The 14,505-nt window shown below is 41.2% G+C and overlaps 1 protein-coding gene across 1 annotated transcript in view; it reads left to right on the top strand.

Moving 5' to 3' along the window:
* The first annotated feature begins 221 nt into the window (after positions 1 to 221).
* The window catches only part of RIOK3 (RIO kinase 3), a 27,370-nt gene continuing 13,086 nt past the window's right edge, over positions 222 to 14,505 (top strand). The window contains exons 1-7 of the mRNA XM_032293199.1: positions 222 to 912; positions 9,514 to 9,629; positions 10,233 to 10,378; positions 10,472 to 10,579; positions 10,784 to 10,893; positions 12,379 to 12,522; positions 13,638 to 13,765. Coding sequence (XP_032149090.1) covers positions 850 to 912; positions 9,514 to 9,629; positions 10,233 to 10,378; positions 10,472 to 10,579; positions 10,784 to 10,893; positions 12,379 to 12,522; positions 13,638 to 13,765 — 815 coding nt within the window. The 5' untranslated portion in view covers positions 222 to 849. The remainder of the gene's footprint in view (positions 913 to 9,513; positions 9,630 to 10,232; positions 10,379 to 10,471; positions 10,580 to 10,783; positions 10,894 to 12,378; positions 12,523 to 13,637; positions 13,766 to 14,505) is intronic.

Genomic DNA, 14,505 nt, shown 5'->3' with positions numbered 1-14,505 from the left:
GAATTTAGCTCTCAGGGTAATTTTGAGGGCTAAAGAGTTAATGGAAGATTTTGAACAGTGCATTGATATCCTAAGTGAAATACAATGCTTAGTTATCTTTCCCCTGGTCATTTTATTAGAATCTCTACAAAATACAGAATCAAAACTTTTATTATGCAGCCTCATTTTTGCTCACTGTTATGTAACACATTTTACACGTTTTCCGCGTTCCACACCCCGCCCAGCAACAACCATCACTACAAACTCCGACTGTCCCCTTCAGGCCCTTTTCCCTCTATAAACCTGCCGTTTTCTGTCTCCCAAGTCATCCCAGTTTAGAATTACGCCAGGAAATAATGAATAAACAGAGAGAGCCTAGTTTGTTTATTTATTTACAATCCACAAGCCTAATCTAGTTTCGATCCAGCGGCTGTCTAGGGTGCCAAGGAGGAAGGAAGGAGATGGCAGTGCGGGGACAGGGCAGAGCCTGGGCCAAAAGAAGCCACACCCAGTCGCTGCCCGGCCCTGGCCGACACAGCAACATGACCCCGAGAGACAGCCAGCTGGTCCATGCTGCCCCGAGACTGGCTGTCAGTGGCCGGAAGTGGCCCGCCCGGGAGCGGGGAAAGGTGCCTTAAGGAGGAGCCAGGGGCGGGCGGCCAATCGGAAGCGACCGTCCCAGCGAATTGGGCGGAAGAGGAGCGATCCAGTTCCGGACGCGGCCGCCGCCGCCACCGCTGCCGCCGCCATCTGTCACCTTCGCTCCGGCACCAGCAGCCAGTCGCCCCTGCCCCGCCTGTCTCCTCGGCGGAGCCTGCTTCCCGTCTTGCCACCTCTCTGCTCTGTTTTTGTCGCTGACTTCATCCCCCAATGGATCTGGTAGGAGTGGCATCGCCTGAGCCCGGGCCGGCAGCGGCCTGGGGACCCAGCAAGGTAAGTGGCAGACGAAGTTGGAGTACACCTGCGTTGGTCACCCGGGCTGGTTCTCTCGGAAGGCCCGGGGAGGGCGGCTTGGTGGGCGACTCGGGAGGTTCTGGGGCTGGACCCCGCCGACCTCGGCAAGGGGGCACTGGCCGCGGGGCTGTGGAAAGAGGGATGCGGAAAGGGAGCACCCCCCTTTTCACAGCCCCGCGAAAGGGGGGAGCGGAAAGAGGGGTGGAGGGCGGCTGGGGTTCCCAAAGGACACCTTGAGTGGTTAGGGCTCTCTGTTTCTTCAGCTCTGTCTCCTGAATCACCGTGGCATGTGTCTGACCAGGACTGGCTTACACACGCTGACACTAGAGGGGAAACAAGCACGATCTTGTTTTTCACGGGCCAAGTTGAGTCAGCCGAATACACAGCCAGCCAGTTAGAAAGTTGGTTTAGGAAGCTATTTCCTTAATTTCACAAGTGTGGTTATCCCAGTTTGGAACTTCCTTGTTTTTGAAGTAGTAAAAGATAAAACCCAGGCGCACCCTCCTCCCTCGACGCTAATATTCAAGTGCTCACCACGGACTGTAAAGTGGTTATGAATTTTTATTATCTGCCTAGGCTTTGACGTTTAAACTTTTTTATAGAATGACAAACTAAAAACGTTTATTTCACATTTAGTTTCTGGTTTCCAGGCAGGTCCTTTTCATGATACTTTGATTATGTGGATGAAAATGCTTTTCTGCCACATTATAGAGGGTCTGCTTGAGAGCAGAGGGCGTCCATTGCGATTTTGTGTTTCACAAATTAAGGTCGTGAAAGAATCTAGCTTTTCTAGCTTCATAACTGTTCTTTACATTCTAACACAGAATATTTGTTCCCATGTAAAAGGTTACCTGTGAAACTTACTACATCTTCAGGCTAGGTCTTAACAGGAAAAGAGGTCAATAAAGCTATTAAGTAAGGGAAGGTCAATTTTATAAAAGCTCTCATACAACTGTTGGAAGAATCTGAGGTACTGCATTGGCAAATGTGGTTACATCTGCATGTTATTTTGTGTGTTTTTCCTTAAGGCCTTGTTTACAAGGTCAAGATTAGTAGACATAAAAGCATGAAATCAGTAGACAGAGACTAATATTATAAATATATACTCTATATATTTAAATATATTTAATATTATAAATATATACTCTATATATTCAAGTCCTTCAGTTAAGCATTGACAAAGGCTGGTAAAAATGTCAAATGAGACAAACTCTATTCATAATACATCCTAATTTCAGAACAAATTTCACTTACAAAACTAATTCAGTATAAAATATTTAACAGTCATATTTTTACTTAAGTGTACATCATCAGAACTATATAATCCCATTTTTATTGTGCAACAAAAAATGCTCCTGGGATTTATAGATGCTGTCTATCGGGAGGACAGTGTTTTGAGAGGAAAACAATTAGAAAGAGGCTGAAATTACTATCATTAATCCTTTTTTTCCCCAACCTCGTGGAAAACCAGAGTGATTATAGAAGCCTACATGGAAGAGGTGAAGATTTGAGGAGGGTTTTGAAAAATGGAAAGATTCTCAAAACTTTTTTTGTTAGGACTTTTTCTTTCTTTTTTATTTTTATTTATTTATTTATCTCTGTCTCCTGGGTTCAAGCGATTCTTGTGACCCAGCCTCCTGAGTAGCTGGGATTAAAGGCGCCCACCCCCAAGCCTGGCTAATTTTTGTATTTTTAGTAGAGACGGGGTTTCACCATGTTGGTCAGGCTGGTCTCAAATGCCTGACCTCAGGTGGTCCACCCACTTTGGCTTCCCAAAGTGCTGGGATTACACTCGTCAGCCACCACACCCAGCAGGACTTTTTTTTTTTTTTTTTTTTGAGGTGGAGTTTCACTCTTGTTGCCGAGGCTGGAGTGCAGTGGTACCATCTCAGCTCACTGCAACCTCCACCCGGGTTCAAGCCATTCTCCTGTCTCAGCCTCCCAAGTAGCTGGGATTACAGACACATGCCATCACACTCAGCTTATTTTGTATTTTTGGTAGATATGGGGTTTCTCCATGTTGGTCAAGCTGGTCTTGAACTCCCAACCTCAGGTGATCCACCTTCCTCGGCCTCCCAAAGTGCTGGGATTACAGGCATGAGCCACTGTGCCCGGCCAGGACTTATTTATACTCTTAAAAATCATTGAGGACCCCAAATGTCTTTTGTTTATGTTGATTATATCAATTGATATTTATCATATCTGAAATTAAAACTGAGAAGTAGAAAAATTTTAAGTCATTTAAAAGTCATGTAGTTCGATGGTAGTGTATTATCAGAACTTATTAACATTAGTATCATTAAAGTTGATATACAACCTCCCCACTGTTAAATTTGACTGGCTTTAAAAAAAAAAAGTCATGTTAGCATAAATAACATTTTTAAATTTAAAGAAAACTTTAAAAGTAGATTAGAACATGTGAGAAAAGTAGAGAAAGAAAATAAACAAAAAAATAGAGATGAGATCTTACTGTGTTGTTCAGGCTGGTCTGGAACTTGTAGCCTCAAGCAGTCTTCCTACCTTGGCCTCCAAAAGTACTAGAATTATAAGTATGAACCACATACCTAGCCAAAAGAAAACTATTTTTGAAAACAAAATCAGTGAACAGCATTATTATATATTTTTGCAAGTCTCTAACATCTGGCTTATTAGAAGATATCTGGATTCTTCTATCTTTTTTTTTCATTCAATCTGTTGTGAAATTGAAATATTTAAAGAAAATCCATCCTCACCGCTAAGTAGATTGTAGCAGGTATAAGTGAAGATGGGTAATAAGAGTGAGGCAGAAATACTGAGAACAAACTGAATTAATCTCTAAAAATGTGCATTTATATCTTAAATCTACTCTTTAGAAAATTTTAGAAAACATGAGAATACCAAGCACACTTTCCATTAGCCATCAGAGTGATGATGTCATCACATCTGATGAAGACTCTGGAAAATGCCACACTCTTTGGATAGTTAAAAAGACAAAGAATGTCTTAACTATTTTTGTGAAAATTTTGACTTCATAGACCCTCTGAATGGGTCATGGGGATCCTTCTCCCAGGGTACCAGGGTACAAGTTACAAAATGCTGAATTACTGTTTTTTTTCTTTGAGACAGAGTTTCACTCTTGTTGCCCAGGCTGGAATGCAATGGCATGATCTTGGCTCACTGCAGCCTCTGCCTGCTGTATTCAAGTGATTCTCCTGTCTCAGCCTCCGGAGTAGCTGGGATTATAGGCATGTGCCACCATGCCCAGTTAACTTTTTTGTATTTTTAGTAGAGACAGGGTTTCACCATGTTGGCTAGGCTGGTCTTGAACTCCCAACCTCCTTGGCCTCCCAAAGTGCTGGGATTACAGACGTGAGCCACCACACCCGGCCACTGAACTACTATTACAGTCAAAGAATTCTAGGGGAAATCCGAGAAGGGAGGATTGGCAAACTCTAAGCAAAAGTGAGGAAGTGTGTGGCTCTGTTGATAAGAGAGTTGTGTAAAAAAAAAAAAAAAAAAAGAATTAGCAGCACTCCTCAAAAGTGTCAAAGTTATAAAAAATAAGGAAAGTCTGAGAAACTCACAGCCTAAGAGGAGCTTAAGGATATGTGACAACTTAATGTAATATGCTATTCTGAATGGGATCCTGAAACAGAAAAAGGATGTTAGGGAAAAACTAAGGAAATCTGAATAGAGTATGGACTTCAGTTAATAATAATAATGTGTCAATATTGGTTTATTAATTGTGATAAATGTGTAATACTAAGGCAAGATGTTATAATATTAACACCTTGCATTATTATAACATTCAGTTTGGAGAAACTGAGTGTGTAGTATTTGGGAACTCTGTACTGTCTTGGCAGTTTTTTTCTGTAAAAGTAAGACTATTCTAAAACTGAAAAAAATTTTTAAATGGATTAGTGTCGTTATGTAGACCCAGATCATTTTTTTTCAGAGATGCTTGAGTTGAAAAATTACTTACTTAAATATTCTGCTTAGATTATGTCTTCTAGCTGCATGGTTAGAAAGGGGGGCCGGGCGCAGTGGCTCACGCCCGTAATCCAGCACTTTCGCAGGCCGAGGTGGGTGGATCACGAGGTCAAGAGATCAAGACCATCCTGGTCAACACGGTGAAACCCCGTCTCTACTAAAAGTACAAAAAATCAGCTGGGCATGGTGGCGCGTGCCTGTAATCCCAGCTACTCAGGAGGCTGAGGCAGGAGAATTGCCTGAACCCAGGAGGCAGAGGTTGCGGTGGGCCGAGATCGCACCATTGCACTCCAGCCTGGGTAACAAGAGCGAAACTCCGTCTCAAAAAAAAAAAAGAAAAAAAGAAAGGGGACCTTCCTGTAGGTTATGGTTCTCTTGACTTGCTTCCAGTAGAGGACTGAATTTTTGTTACTGTGTGCCTCTTTCATGTTTGCTGGTTTTCTTTCTTTCTTAGTCTCTCTCTCTCTCTCTCTCTCTTTTCCTTTCCTTTCCTTTCTTTTCTTTTCTTTCTTTTTCTTTTTCTTCTTTCTGACAGAGTCTCACTCTGTTGCCCACGCTGGAGTGCAGTGGTGCAATCTTGGCTCACTACAACCTCTGCCTCTTGGGCTCAAGCAATTCTCATGCCTTAGCATCCAGAGTAGCTGAGACTACAGGTGTGTATCACCACACCAGGCTATTTTTTTTTTTTTTGTATTTTAGTAGAAACGGGGTTTCACCATGTTGCCCAGGCTGGTCTTGAACTCCTGAGCTCAAGCAATCCGCCTGCCTCAGCCTCCCAAAGTGCTAGTATTACAGGCGTGAGCCACCACGCCCGGCTGTTGTTTTTAATTTTACTTGATGCTTTACCCATACTTATCTGCAGCAGACCTTTAAAAAAAAATGATATAAGCAGCGAAGGTCACATCTTTAGGAGGTGGAAGGAAAGGGAGATGATTCCCCTCTAATGTGCAGCCAGCCAGGTGGGGGAGAATGCAGTAGTAGTGAAGAACCCCAAGGAACAGAGTTCAGTGGTGGCAGTTTTGTAAAGGAGAGGGAAACAGGGTGGGTCTTATGGTTGTTTAGCAATAGGAGAGAAAAAACCTAGAGGCTGGTTAAAAGCTTGATGAATGTCCTTTGAAGAACAATCGCTAACTGGAAAGGATTGTATGGGGTGTCCCATCAAATTGTGACACGGTAGGGAGTTTGTGTTGATGAGTGGAATAGTAGAAAATGACTTTGGATAGCTAGGACAGAGCAAAATTATAGAGGGCCTTTCCTTCATCTCGTTAGATTTTTCACAAAGCACGGTTTACTGAAGAGTCACAGATGACAGAGGATTCCCTTACATACAGCCTGTGGTACCTGTTCATAGGAGGAGCCTGCAGTAAATTTTCTGAGCACTTGGGATGACGAACTGCTTCTGTCTATAGGGAAAGCCCAAGCGGTCTTCCCCCATCCCAGAAGCTGTCCCTCTCACAGCCTGGGAAAGGTGTATGGAGGGCTTTTAACTGTTGGCTTGAAGAGTTTGGGTTTGATTTCCAAGTATGGGAGTGACAGCCTTTCTGAAATTTTTATTTATTTACCTCACCCAAGGAAGTTGCCTCAGTGTGAGGTAGACCAGTTGAGCTGGCACAGGGTAGTGTAGTCTCTAGAGTCTAGGGTCAGCAGGCATGGGCATGAGGGTACCTTGGTGCTGTTAGAGATCTCTACATGTTTCCCTTTCTGATTCAGTGTATCTGTGAGTAAGTCAATCTCTGCCTCAAAATAACACAATTCCTGCCTATCATTTTTGCCTTTTCTGAGACATTGTAAGCTAATACTTTGTTTAATACCTTAGCAGAATTAATTGACAAATGGCAAAAGACTTGAAGCCTCAGAAGTGAGCAGGCAAAAGGGCAGACTTTCCAAGATGGGGGAAAGGACATTAGATTAGTAGGGATGTAGAAAGGCATCAGACCTCTGCAGCCAATCATTCCAGTGTTTGCTTTTGGCACATACTGCTCAGGAAATACTGGAATGCCTCTTAATGTCTGAAGCTCTATGCTGGGCTCTGAAGATGGATGAGAAGACTCTACCCTTCATGGGATCATGCTCTATTGTGGCTAATGCATTAACCCTAATATAGTGATCAGTCCTGCATTAACAGTGTTTGCATACTGCTATGGGAACACAAAGGAAAGGATCCAACTTTGGTAACATTGAGACAGCCGTATAGAGAAGGTGACATTTAATTGGTGTAAATAAAGAAGGGAGAAAAACCAATGGTAGAGAAAGGAATGTGTGAAGGTATGCAGGGGGAAAAGTATACCATCTTTTTTGTTTGTTTTTGAGACAGTCTCCCTCTGTCTCCCAGGCTAAAGTAAAGTGACACAGTCTCAGCTCACTGCAACCTCCACCTCCTGGGTTCAAGTGATTCTTCTGCCTCAGCCTCCCGAGTAGCTGGAACTACAGGCACCCGCCACCACTCCCGGCTAATTTTTATATTTTTAGTAGAGATGGTGTTTTGCCATGTTGGCCAGACTGGTCTCAAACTCCTGACCTCAGGTGATCTGCCGGCCTCAGCCTTCCAAAGTGCTAGGATTACAGGCATGAGTCACCATGCAAGGACTAAGTATGCCATCTTTGGCATATAATTAGTGTTACTAGAGTGTAGAATAGTTGAGGGTTGAGATTGGAAAGCCAAATCAGGACAAGTTGTAAAGGGCATTCCTTGCTGAGGAATTTGGATTTTATTTATTTATTTAGAGATTGGGTCTTACTTTGTCACGCAGGCTGGAGTGCAGTGCCACAATTATAGGGCTCAAATGATCCTCGTACTTCAGCCTCCTGAGTAGCTGGGACTACAGGCATTTGCCACTGTGCCCAGCTAGTTTTAAAATTTTCTGTGGAGATGAGGTCTTGCTGTGTTGCCCAGGGTGGGGAATTTGGATTTTGTATTGCAGGCGGTAGGGCAGTTTACTTCTTACATTCCAGGATGAGGTGGTGGGGAGGCTGTATAGCAAAATGCTGAGAGTGCAGCCTGGCATCCTACTGCCTTGGTTCAGAGCTCGTCTTGGGTTAAAAGAAAAGCCTTAGCTGGGCGCGGTGGCTCACGCCTGTAATCCCAGCACTTTGGGAGGCCGAGGCGGGTGGATCACAAGGTCAAGAGATCGAGACCATCCTGGTCAACATGGTGAAAATCCGTCTCTACTAAAAATACAAAAAATCAGCTGGGCATGGTGGCGCATACCTGTAATCCCAGCTACTCAGGAGGCTGAGGCAGGAGAATTGCCTGAACCCAGGAGGCGGAGGCTGGGGTGAGCCGAGATCGCCCATTGTACTCCAGCCTGGGTAACAAGAGCGAAACTCCGTCTCAAAAAAATAAAATAAAATAAAATAAAATCCATAAAATGGGGATGGATTGCAGCTACTCAATTGTTGTGTGATTTAAGTAATCTATGTAAGTTATGTATAACCAAATGGCTTAAATATAGTGAATATTCAAATGTTGTCTGTTATGAAACTGTTAGTCATTGCCAAATGTGATTGAGAATTCTGAGTTAGATTGTCATCTGCCTTTTGGAACCTGGACTATACAACTGATCAGATGAAACATTTCTAGGCTAAACACCATTGTACCTTCTACCTAGAGGATGAAGTCAGCAGAGTCATGAGGCCAAAAAATTAGCTATATTCTCCAGATTAAAGAAAGCTTCAAGATTCTAGACCTTAAAATCCTTACCAGGAGAGTTCTCCACTCAATTACAGATAAGCTCTGAGTGAATGAGAGTCACATAAAAACTAAAATTTTTGTTGATTGTTCTTGCTTTTTGTGTGTATATGTATGGCAGGGAGTCTCACTCTGTCACCCAGGTTGGAGTGCAGTGGTGTAATCTTGGCTCACTGCAACCTTAACCTGCTAGGGTGATTCTCATGCCTCAGTCTCCTGAGTAGCTGGGACTACAGGCATGCGCCACCACACCCAGCTAATTTTTTTGTATTTTTGGTAGATATTATGTGGTTTCACCATGTTGGCCAGGCTGGTCTCAAACTCCTGACCTCAGTGATCTGCCTGCATTGGCCTCCCAAAGTGCTAGGATTACAGGCCTGAGCCACCATGCCTGGCCTGTTTTTGTTTTTGTTTTCAGCATATTCTAAGATGCCTTGAGAGGGGCTGACATAATTTTGTACACTTCGATGGCTCAGCATTTAAATTAAAATGAGATATAACTTTTCGTTAGGCTTCAAATTGTGCTAGTTGGTATAGTCTCTTCCTGTAAGAAAATCTACTTGGGAAATCAGATTATAAGCAGAAAGTAGCTTGGTGAGCAAGGAATTGGAACAAGAGGAATTACATTAACTCTTTGGCTACTGGGGGGATGCTATAAAAACTTGATGCTTCCCCTCAGCTTTAAGGATCTACCTACTTAGCAGGCTAGAAAGTGCTTTGGGCTGTTTTAGTTTACATTTATCCTTGAATAAATTTGACCTGGGAGATATTTTTCCTTTTGAGATGATTTCTGCAAATAGCTAATTGTTAATTTTTGGTTTTTAACTACATAGTTTAATTCTCAAAGATAATCTTCTTTGTAAAATGAGAGGTACTTTATTTCAAAATGATAAATTGAGCTGTTCTTTTTTCTTTTTTAATAGTGTCCGTGGGCTGTCCCTCAAAATACAATATCTTGTTCTTTGGCTGATGTAATGAGTGAACAGCTGGCCAAAGAATTGCAGTTAGAAGAAGAAGCTGCTGTTTTTCCTGAAGTTGCGTAAGTAAAATTCACAAAACACTTTATCTAGCAACTTATTATAGCAAACGTTTAGGATTTGATGAATAATTGTCATGACAAGTGGTTAGGAAAAAGCAGTACAGAAGAAAGCACCATGCTGAGAGTCCACTGATATTTGAATTTTGGTCCAGCATCTGCATTGGTTTTCATTATTATCTTGGACACACCACTGTGTCTGTGGGTTTTGGTTATTTCATGTTAATGCCACAGTTGAACTAGATGAGATACAGATTTGATCAAGTGTTTATAGTTTCTCTTTTCATGAATATGTATCTGTTCTTTCATTATGGATAAATGAAACATCCAGACTTTCATTCAGAACAAATGAATTCTAGATCTCAGTTTGGATTTTATTATAGAACCTTCAGCTTTCTCTCCCAGCTCTCTTAATCCTAGTTGGTACTCCCACAGGTGCATGCCATTGGTCTTAAGACTAGCTGTGCAGGAGAAGGTGAATGGTTTGATAGAGTTCTTTCCCATTGTTCAATTTTAACATGGAAAAGGCAGCTCTTACTCTCATAATTGGCAACTTCTGTTTACTTAAGCACATTATATTAGTATATATTGCCTTATTTTGAATAGTGTTGCTGAAGGACCATTTATTACTGGAGAAAACATTGATACTTCCAGTGACCTTATGCTGGCTCAGATGCTACAGATGGAATTTGACAGAGAATATGATGCACAGCTTAGGCGTGAAGAAAAAAAATTCAATGGAGATAGCAAAGGTACTATAACCTTATTGTGACAACTCCATTGAGTGGTAGAAAACACTCGTAATGTGCTCCTAAGTAAATTTTCAACTATTTTTGCTTTTTAAGTTTCCATTTCCTTTGAAAATTATCGAAAAGTGCATCCTTATGAAGACAGCGATAGCTCTGAAGATGAGGTTGACTGGCAGGATACTCGTGATGATCCCTACAGACCAGGTACCAAAGCTTTTTTTTCCGGCTGCAGCACAATAGAGGTATAGGAAGACTAATTTTTCCAATGAAGTCTTTTAGTTTTATATTTTTCTTTGAATCTCATTTGGTAATTTACTCTTAGATTCAAATGTCTTTTCAGACAACATTGAATACAGCAATGTAGCCTTTGCTATTTTTATATACCTGGCTTGTTTTAATTGCCTTTAGCAAAACCGGTTCCCACTCCTAAAAAGGGCTTTATTGGAAAAGGAAAAGATATCACCACCAAACATGATGAAGTAGTATGTGGGAGAAAGAATACAGCAAGAATGGAAAATGTAAGTTACAGAAAGTCTCTATCTCTGAATTTAGAGTTTTGTTTGAATACTTTTAAAAACAGGATTCTAAATATAATATCTTAGATTTCTAAAAATACCTTTCTTCCTTTCTAAAGATGTTTTAAGATAATAATACAGCAATATCATGGAAGCTGAGACATTAATGAAAATACAAAGTACCTCAGAATAAAATTCTGTAGCAGCATTGAAAAACTAATTTGACTTATATTGATTCTAAAATTAATAGTTATTATGAAAATAACATTTATTCTTCAGCATATTTCTATAAAATAGCATCCCTACCCAAAAAAACAGAACAGTGGTGATGGGGGAATATGAATGGGAAGGAGAAATATTTTTCACCATATCCCCTTTTGTGCTTTTCGAATTTATTATCTTGTGCCTGAACTACCTGTGCAAAATCAGAAGTAAAGTGTAATTTTTAAAAATAGCATTTTAGGCTGAGCTCGCACCTATAACCCCAGCACTTTGAGAGGCTGAGGCAGGTGGATCACGAGGTCAGGAGTTCGAGACCAGCCTGGCTAACGTGGTGAAACCCCATTTTTACTAAACATACAAAAAATTAGCAGGGCGTAGTGGTACATGCCTGTAATCCCAGCTGCTCGGAAAGTTGAGGCAGGAGAATTGCTTGAACCTAGGAGGCGGAGGTTGTAGTGAGCCGAGACCAAACCATCGCACTCTAGTCTGGGCAACAGAGCGAGACTCCATCTCAAAAAATATATACATAGCGTTCTAAATCCTTCATAAATATCATGGTTAATATAGCATATTAAACATTTAAATTTTAAAGCACAAATGTTTGTTAAGTAAACATATTAAATGATATCATTTCTAGAAATATTCCAGGTCTGATTCTAGAATAGTTCTGTCCAATAGAACTTTCTGTGGTAATGGAAATGTTCTATATGTGCGTAGTTCAATATGGTAGCCACATTCGCTACTGAGGACTTTAAATTTGGGTGGTGTAATGGAGGAACTGAATTTTTAATTTAATTAACTTAAATATCCAAATGTGGCTAGTGCCTACCTAACTGAATTGCACAGTTCCAGAACGTAATTGTCACGGTGTGGACATAGTCTGCTGTAACAACCCACTCTTCACAAATAATTACAAAATTGTATTTGGGGTAGTCTTCACAGTAAAATATTTTGTCCTTTGGCTAAAAGCAAGGTACAACTCATATGCCAAAAGTTGTACCTTAGTTTTGGATGTGATGAGATGTTTTCTATGCGTAGAATAAATGCCTTCCTTTGGGTTGTAATTTCTTAAATAATATAGCTTCTCTTTCTATGAGTTAATTAATTTTTTCTCTATAGTAGCTATGAGTTCTGCTTTTCTAGTATGATCATCTGTTGAGTAAGAAATTAATTAAAGACTACTCATTTGGTTTTTGTTTTGTTTTGTTTTGCTGTTTTACTGTCCCTATTTTAAAGTAGTTAGATGCTAATTCTTCTTTTTGGCAGTTTGCACCTGAGTTTCAGGTAGGGGATGGAATTGGAATGGATTTAAAACTATCAAACCATGTTTTCAATGCTTTAAAACAACATGCCTACTCAGAAGAACGTCGAAGTGCTCGCCTACATGAAAAAAAGGAGCATTCAACAGCAGTAAGGATTTATATATTTTTTCTTTTTTACTAGGAAGATTCATATTTGAAAACTTGGGGAAAGAAAAAAAGCTTCATGTTTGATATTTTTTATGAGATTGGCTTTTCAAATTAAAGATGTAAATAAAGCCAGGCACTGTGGCACCCACCTGTAATCCCACTACTTTGGGAGACAGAGACAGGAGGATTACTTGAGCCAAGGAGTGCGAGAATAGCCCAGGCAACATAATGACCCCCAGCTCTATGAAAAAAATTAGCTGGGCATTGTGGCACACACCTGTGGGCCAGGTTACTTGGGAGGCTGAGGTGGGAGGATTGCTCGAGCCCGAGAAGTCAAGGCTGCAGTGAACCATGTTTGTACCACTGTACTGTAGACTGGGTGACAGAGGAAGACCATGACTAGGAAAAAAAAAAAAAAAAAAGATGTAAATAAGCCAGGTGATGTGGCTCCCAGCACTTTGGGAGGTCAAGGTGGAAGGATTGCTTGAGCCCGGGAGTTCAAGGCCAGCCTGGGCAACATTGGGAAACCCTGGAAGACCCTGTCTCTGCAAAAAAAGTAAAAATTAGCTGGGCATCCAGCATGGTGGTACGCACCTGTAGTCCCAGCTACTCGGGAGGCTGAGGTGGGAGGATCACTTGAACTTGAGTCCAGGAATTTGATGCTGCAGTGAGCCATAATCACGTCACTGCATTCCATCCTGGACAACAGAGTGAGACCCTGTCTCTCTCTCTCTAAAAAAGAGATATTAGGCTGGGCTTGGTGGCTCATGCTTATAATCCCAGCACTTTAGGAGACTGAAGCACGTGGATCAAGAGGTCAGGAGTTCAAGACCAGCCTGGCCAACATGGTAAAAACCTGTCTCTACTAAAAATACAAAAATTAGCCAGGCATGGTGGCAGGCAGCTGTAATACCAGCTACTCGGGGGGGCCGAGGCAGGAGAATCGCTTGAACCCGGGAGGTGGAGGTCGCAGTGAGCTAAAATTGTGCCGTCACACTCCAGCCTGGGCAATAAGAGTAAGACTCCATCTCAAAAAAAAAAAAAATATTTGAAGTGGCTCAGAAAATGTATTGTGATTAGCAGTTATTTTCACTTACAGTGCTTTATCTCTTGCAGGAAAAAGCAGTTGATCCTAAGACGCGTTTACTTATGTATAAAATGGTGAACTCTGGAATGTTGGAGACAATCACTGGCTGTATTAGTACAGGAAAGGAATCTGTTGTCTTTCATGCATATGGAGGGAGGTAAATGAGCAAAATATGGTACCATCTTATGAAAAAAATCTTAGTCTCTTCTCAAGATTAATGGATTTACAGAGAATCAGATAATGCTATATGGCAAGCAGAGTAATTTTAATTTTTAAAGTGTTAACTGTAGAAAGTCTAGGTAGTATAGGAGCGTATAAAGAAAAACACATCCTGTTACTACCACACAGAGATAATCATTAATAATTTTGGGTAGACTCATCCAGTTTTTTTAGTGCATATATTATTTTCTTTCTTTTTTTCTTTTTTGAGATGGAGTTTCACTCTTGTTGCTCAGGCTGGAGTGCAATGACAGGATCTTGGCTCACTGCAACCTCTACTTCCCAGGTTCAAGTGATTCTTCTTTCTCAGTCTCCCAAGTAGCTGGGATTACAGGTGTATGCCACCATGCCCGGCTAATTTTTGTATTTTTTTAGTAGAGATGGGGTTTCATCATATTGGTCAGGCTGGTGTCAAACTCCTGACTCAGGTGATCCACCTGCCTCTGCCTCCCAAAGTGCTGGGATTACAGGTGTGAGCCACCAGGCCCAGCTGCATATATTATTTTCTACACTGTTGTAATTATACTATATTATACAGGAAAGTGTATGGAGCAAAGCAAAATTTGAACCTGGACCTGGGTTTGACCCAAAACTCATTTTATAATGCAAGCATTATAAAAAATTTATTATTTGATGATTTTATGCCATTTTACATTTTTTTTTTTTTTTTTTTTTTTT

This window comes from Sapajus apella, unplaced genomic scaffold (assembly GCF_009761245.1).
Source record: "Sapajus apella isolate SASKATOON/1434 unplaced genomic scaffold, GSC_monkey_1.0 scaffold29, whole genome shotgun sequence".
NCBI classification, from domain to species: Eukaryota; Metazoa; Chordata; class Mammalia; order Primates; family Cebidae; genus Sapajus; species Sapajus apella.
Note: the sequence above shows the minus strand (reverse complement) of the source record. Positions and strands in the feature narration are given on the sequence as shown.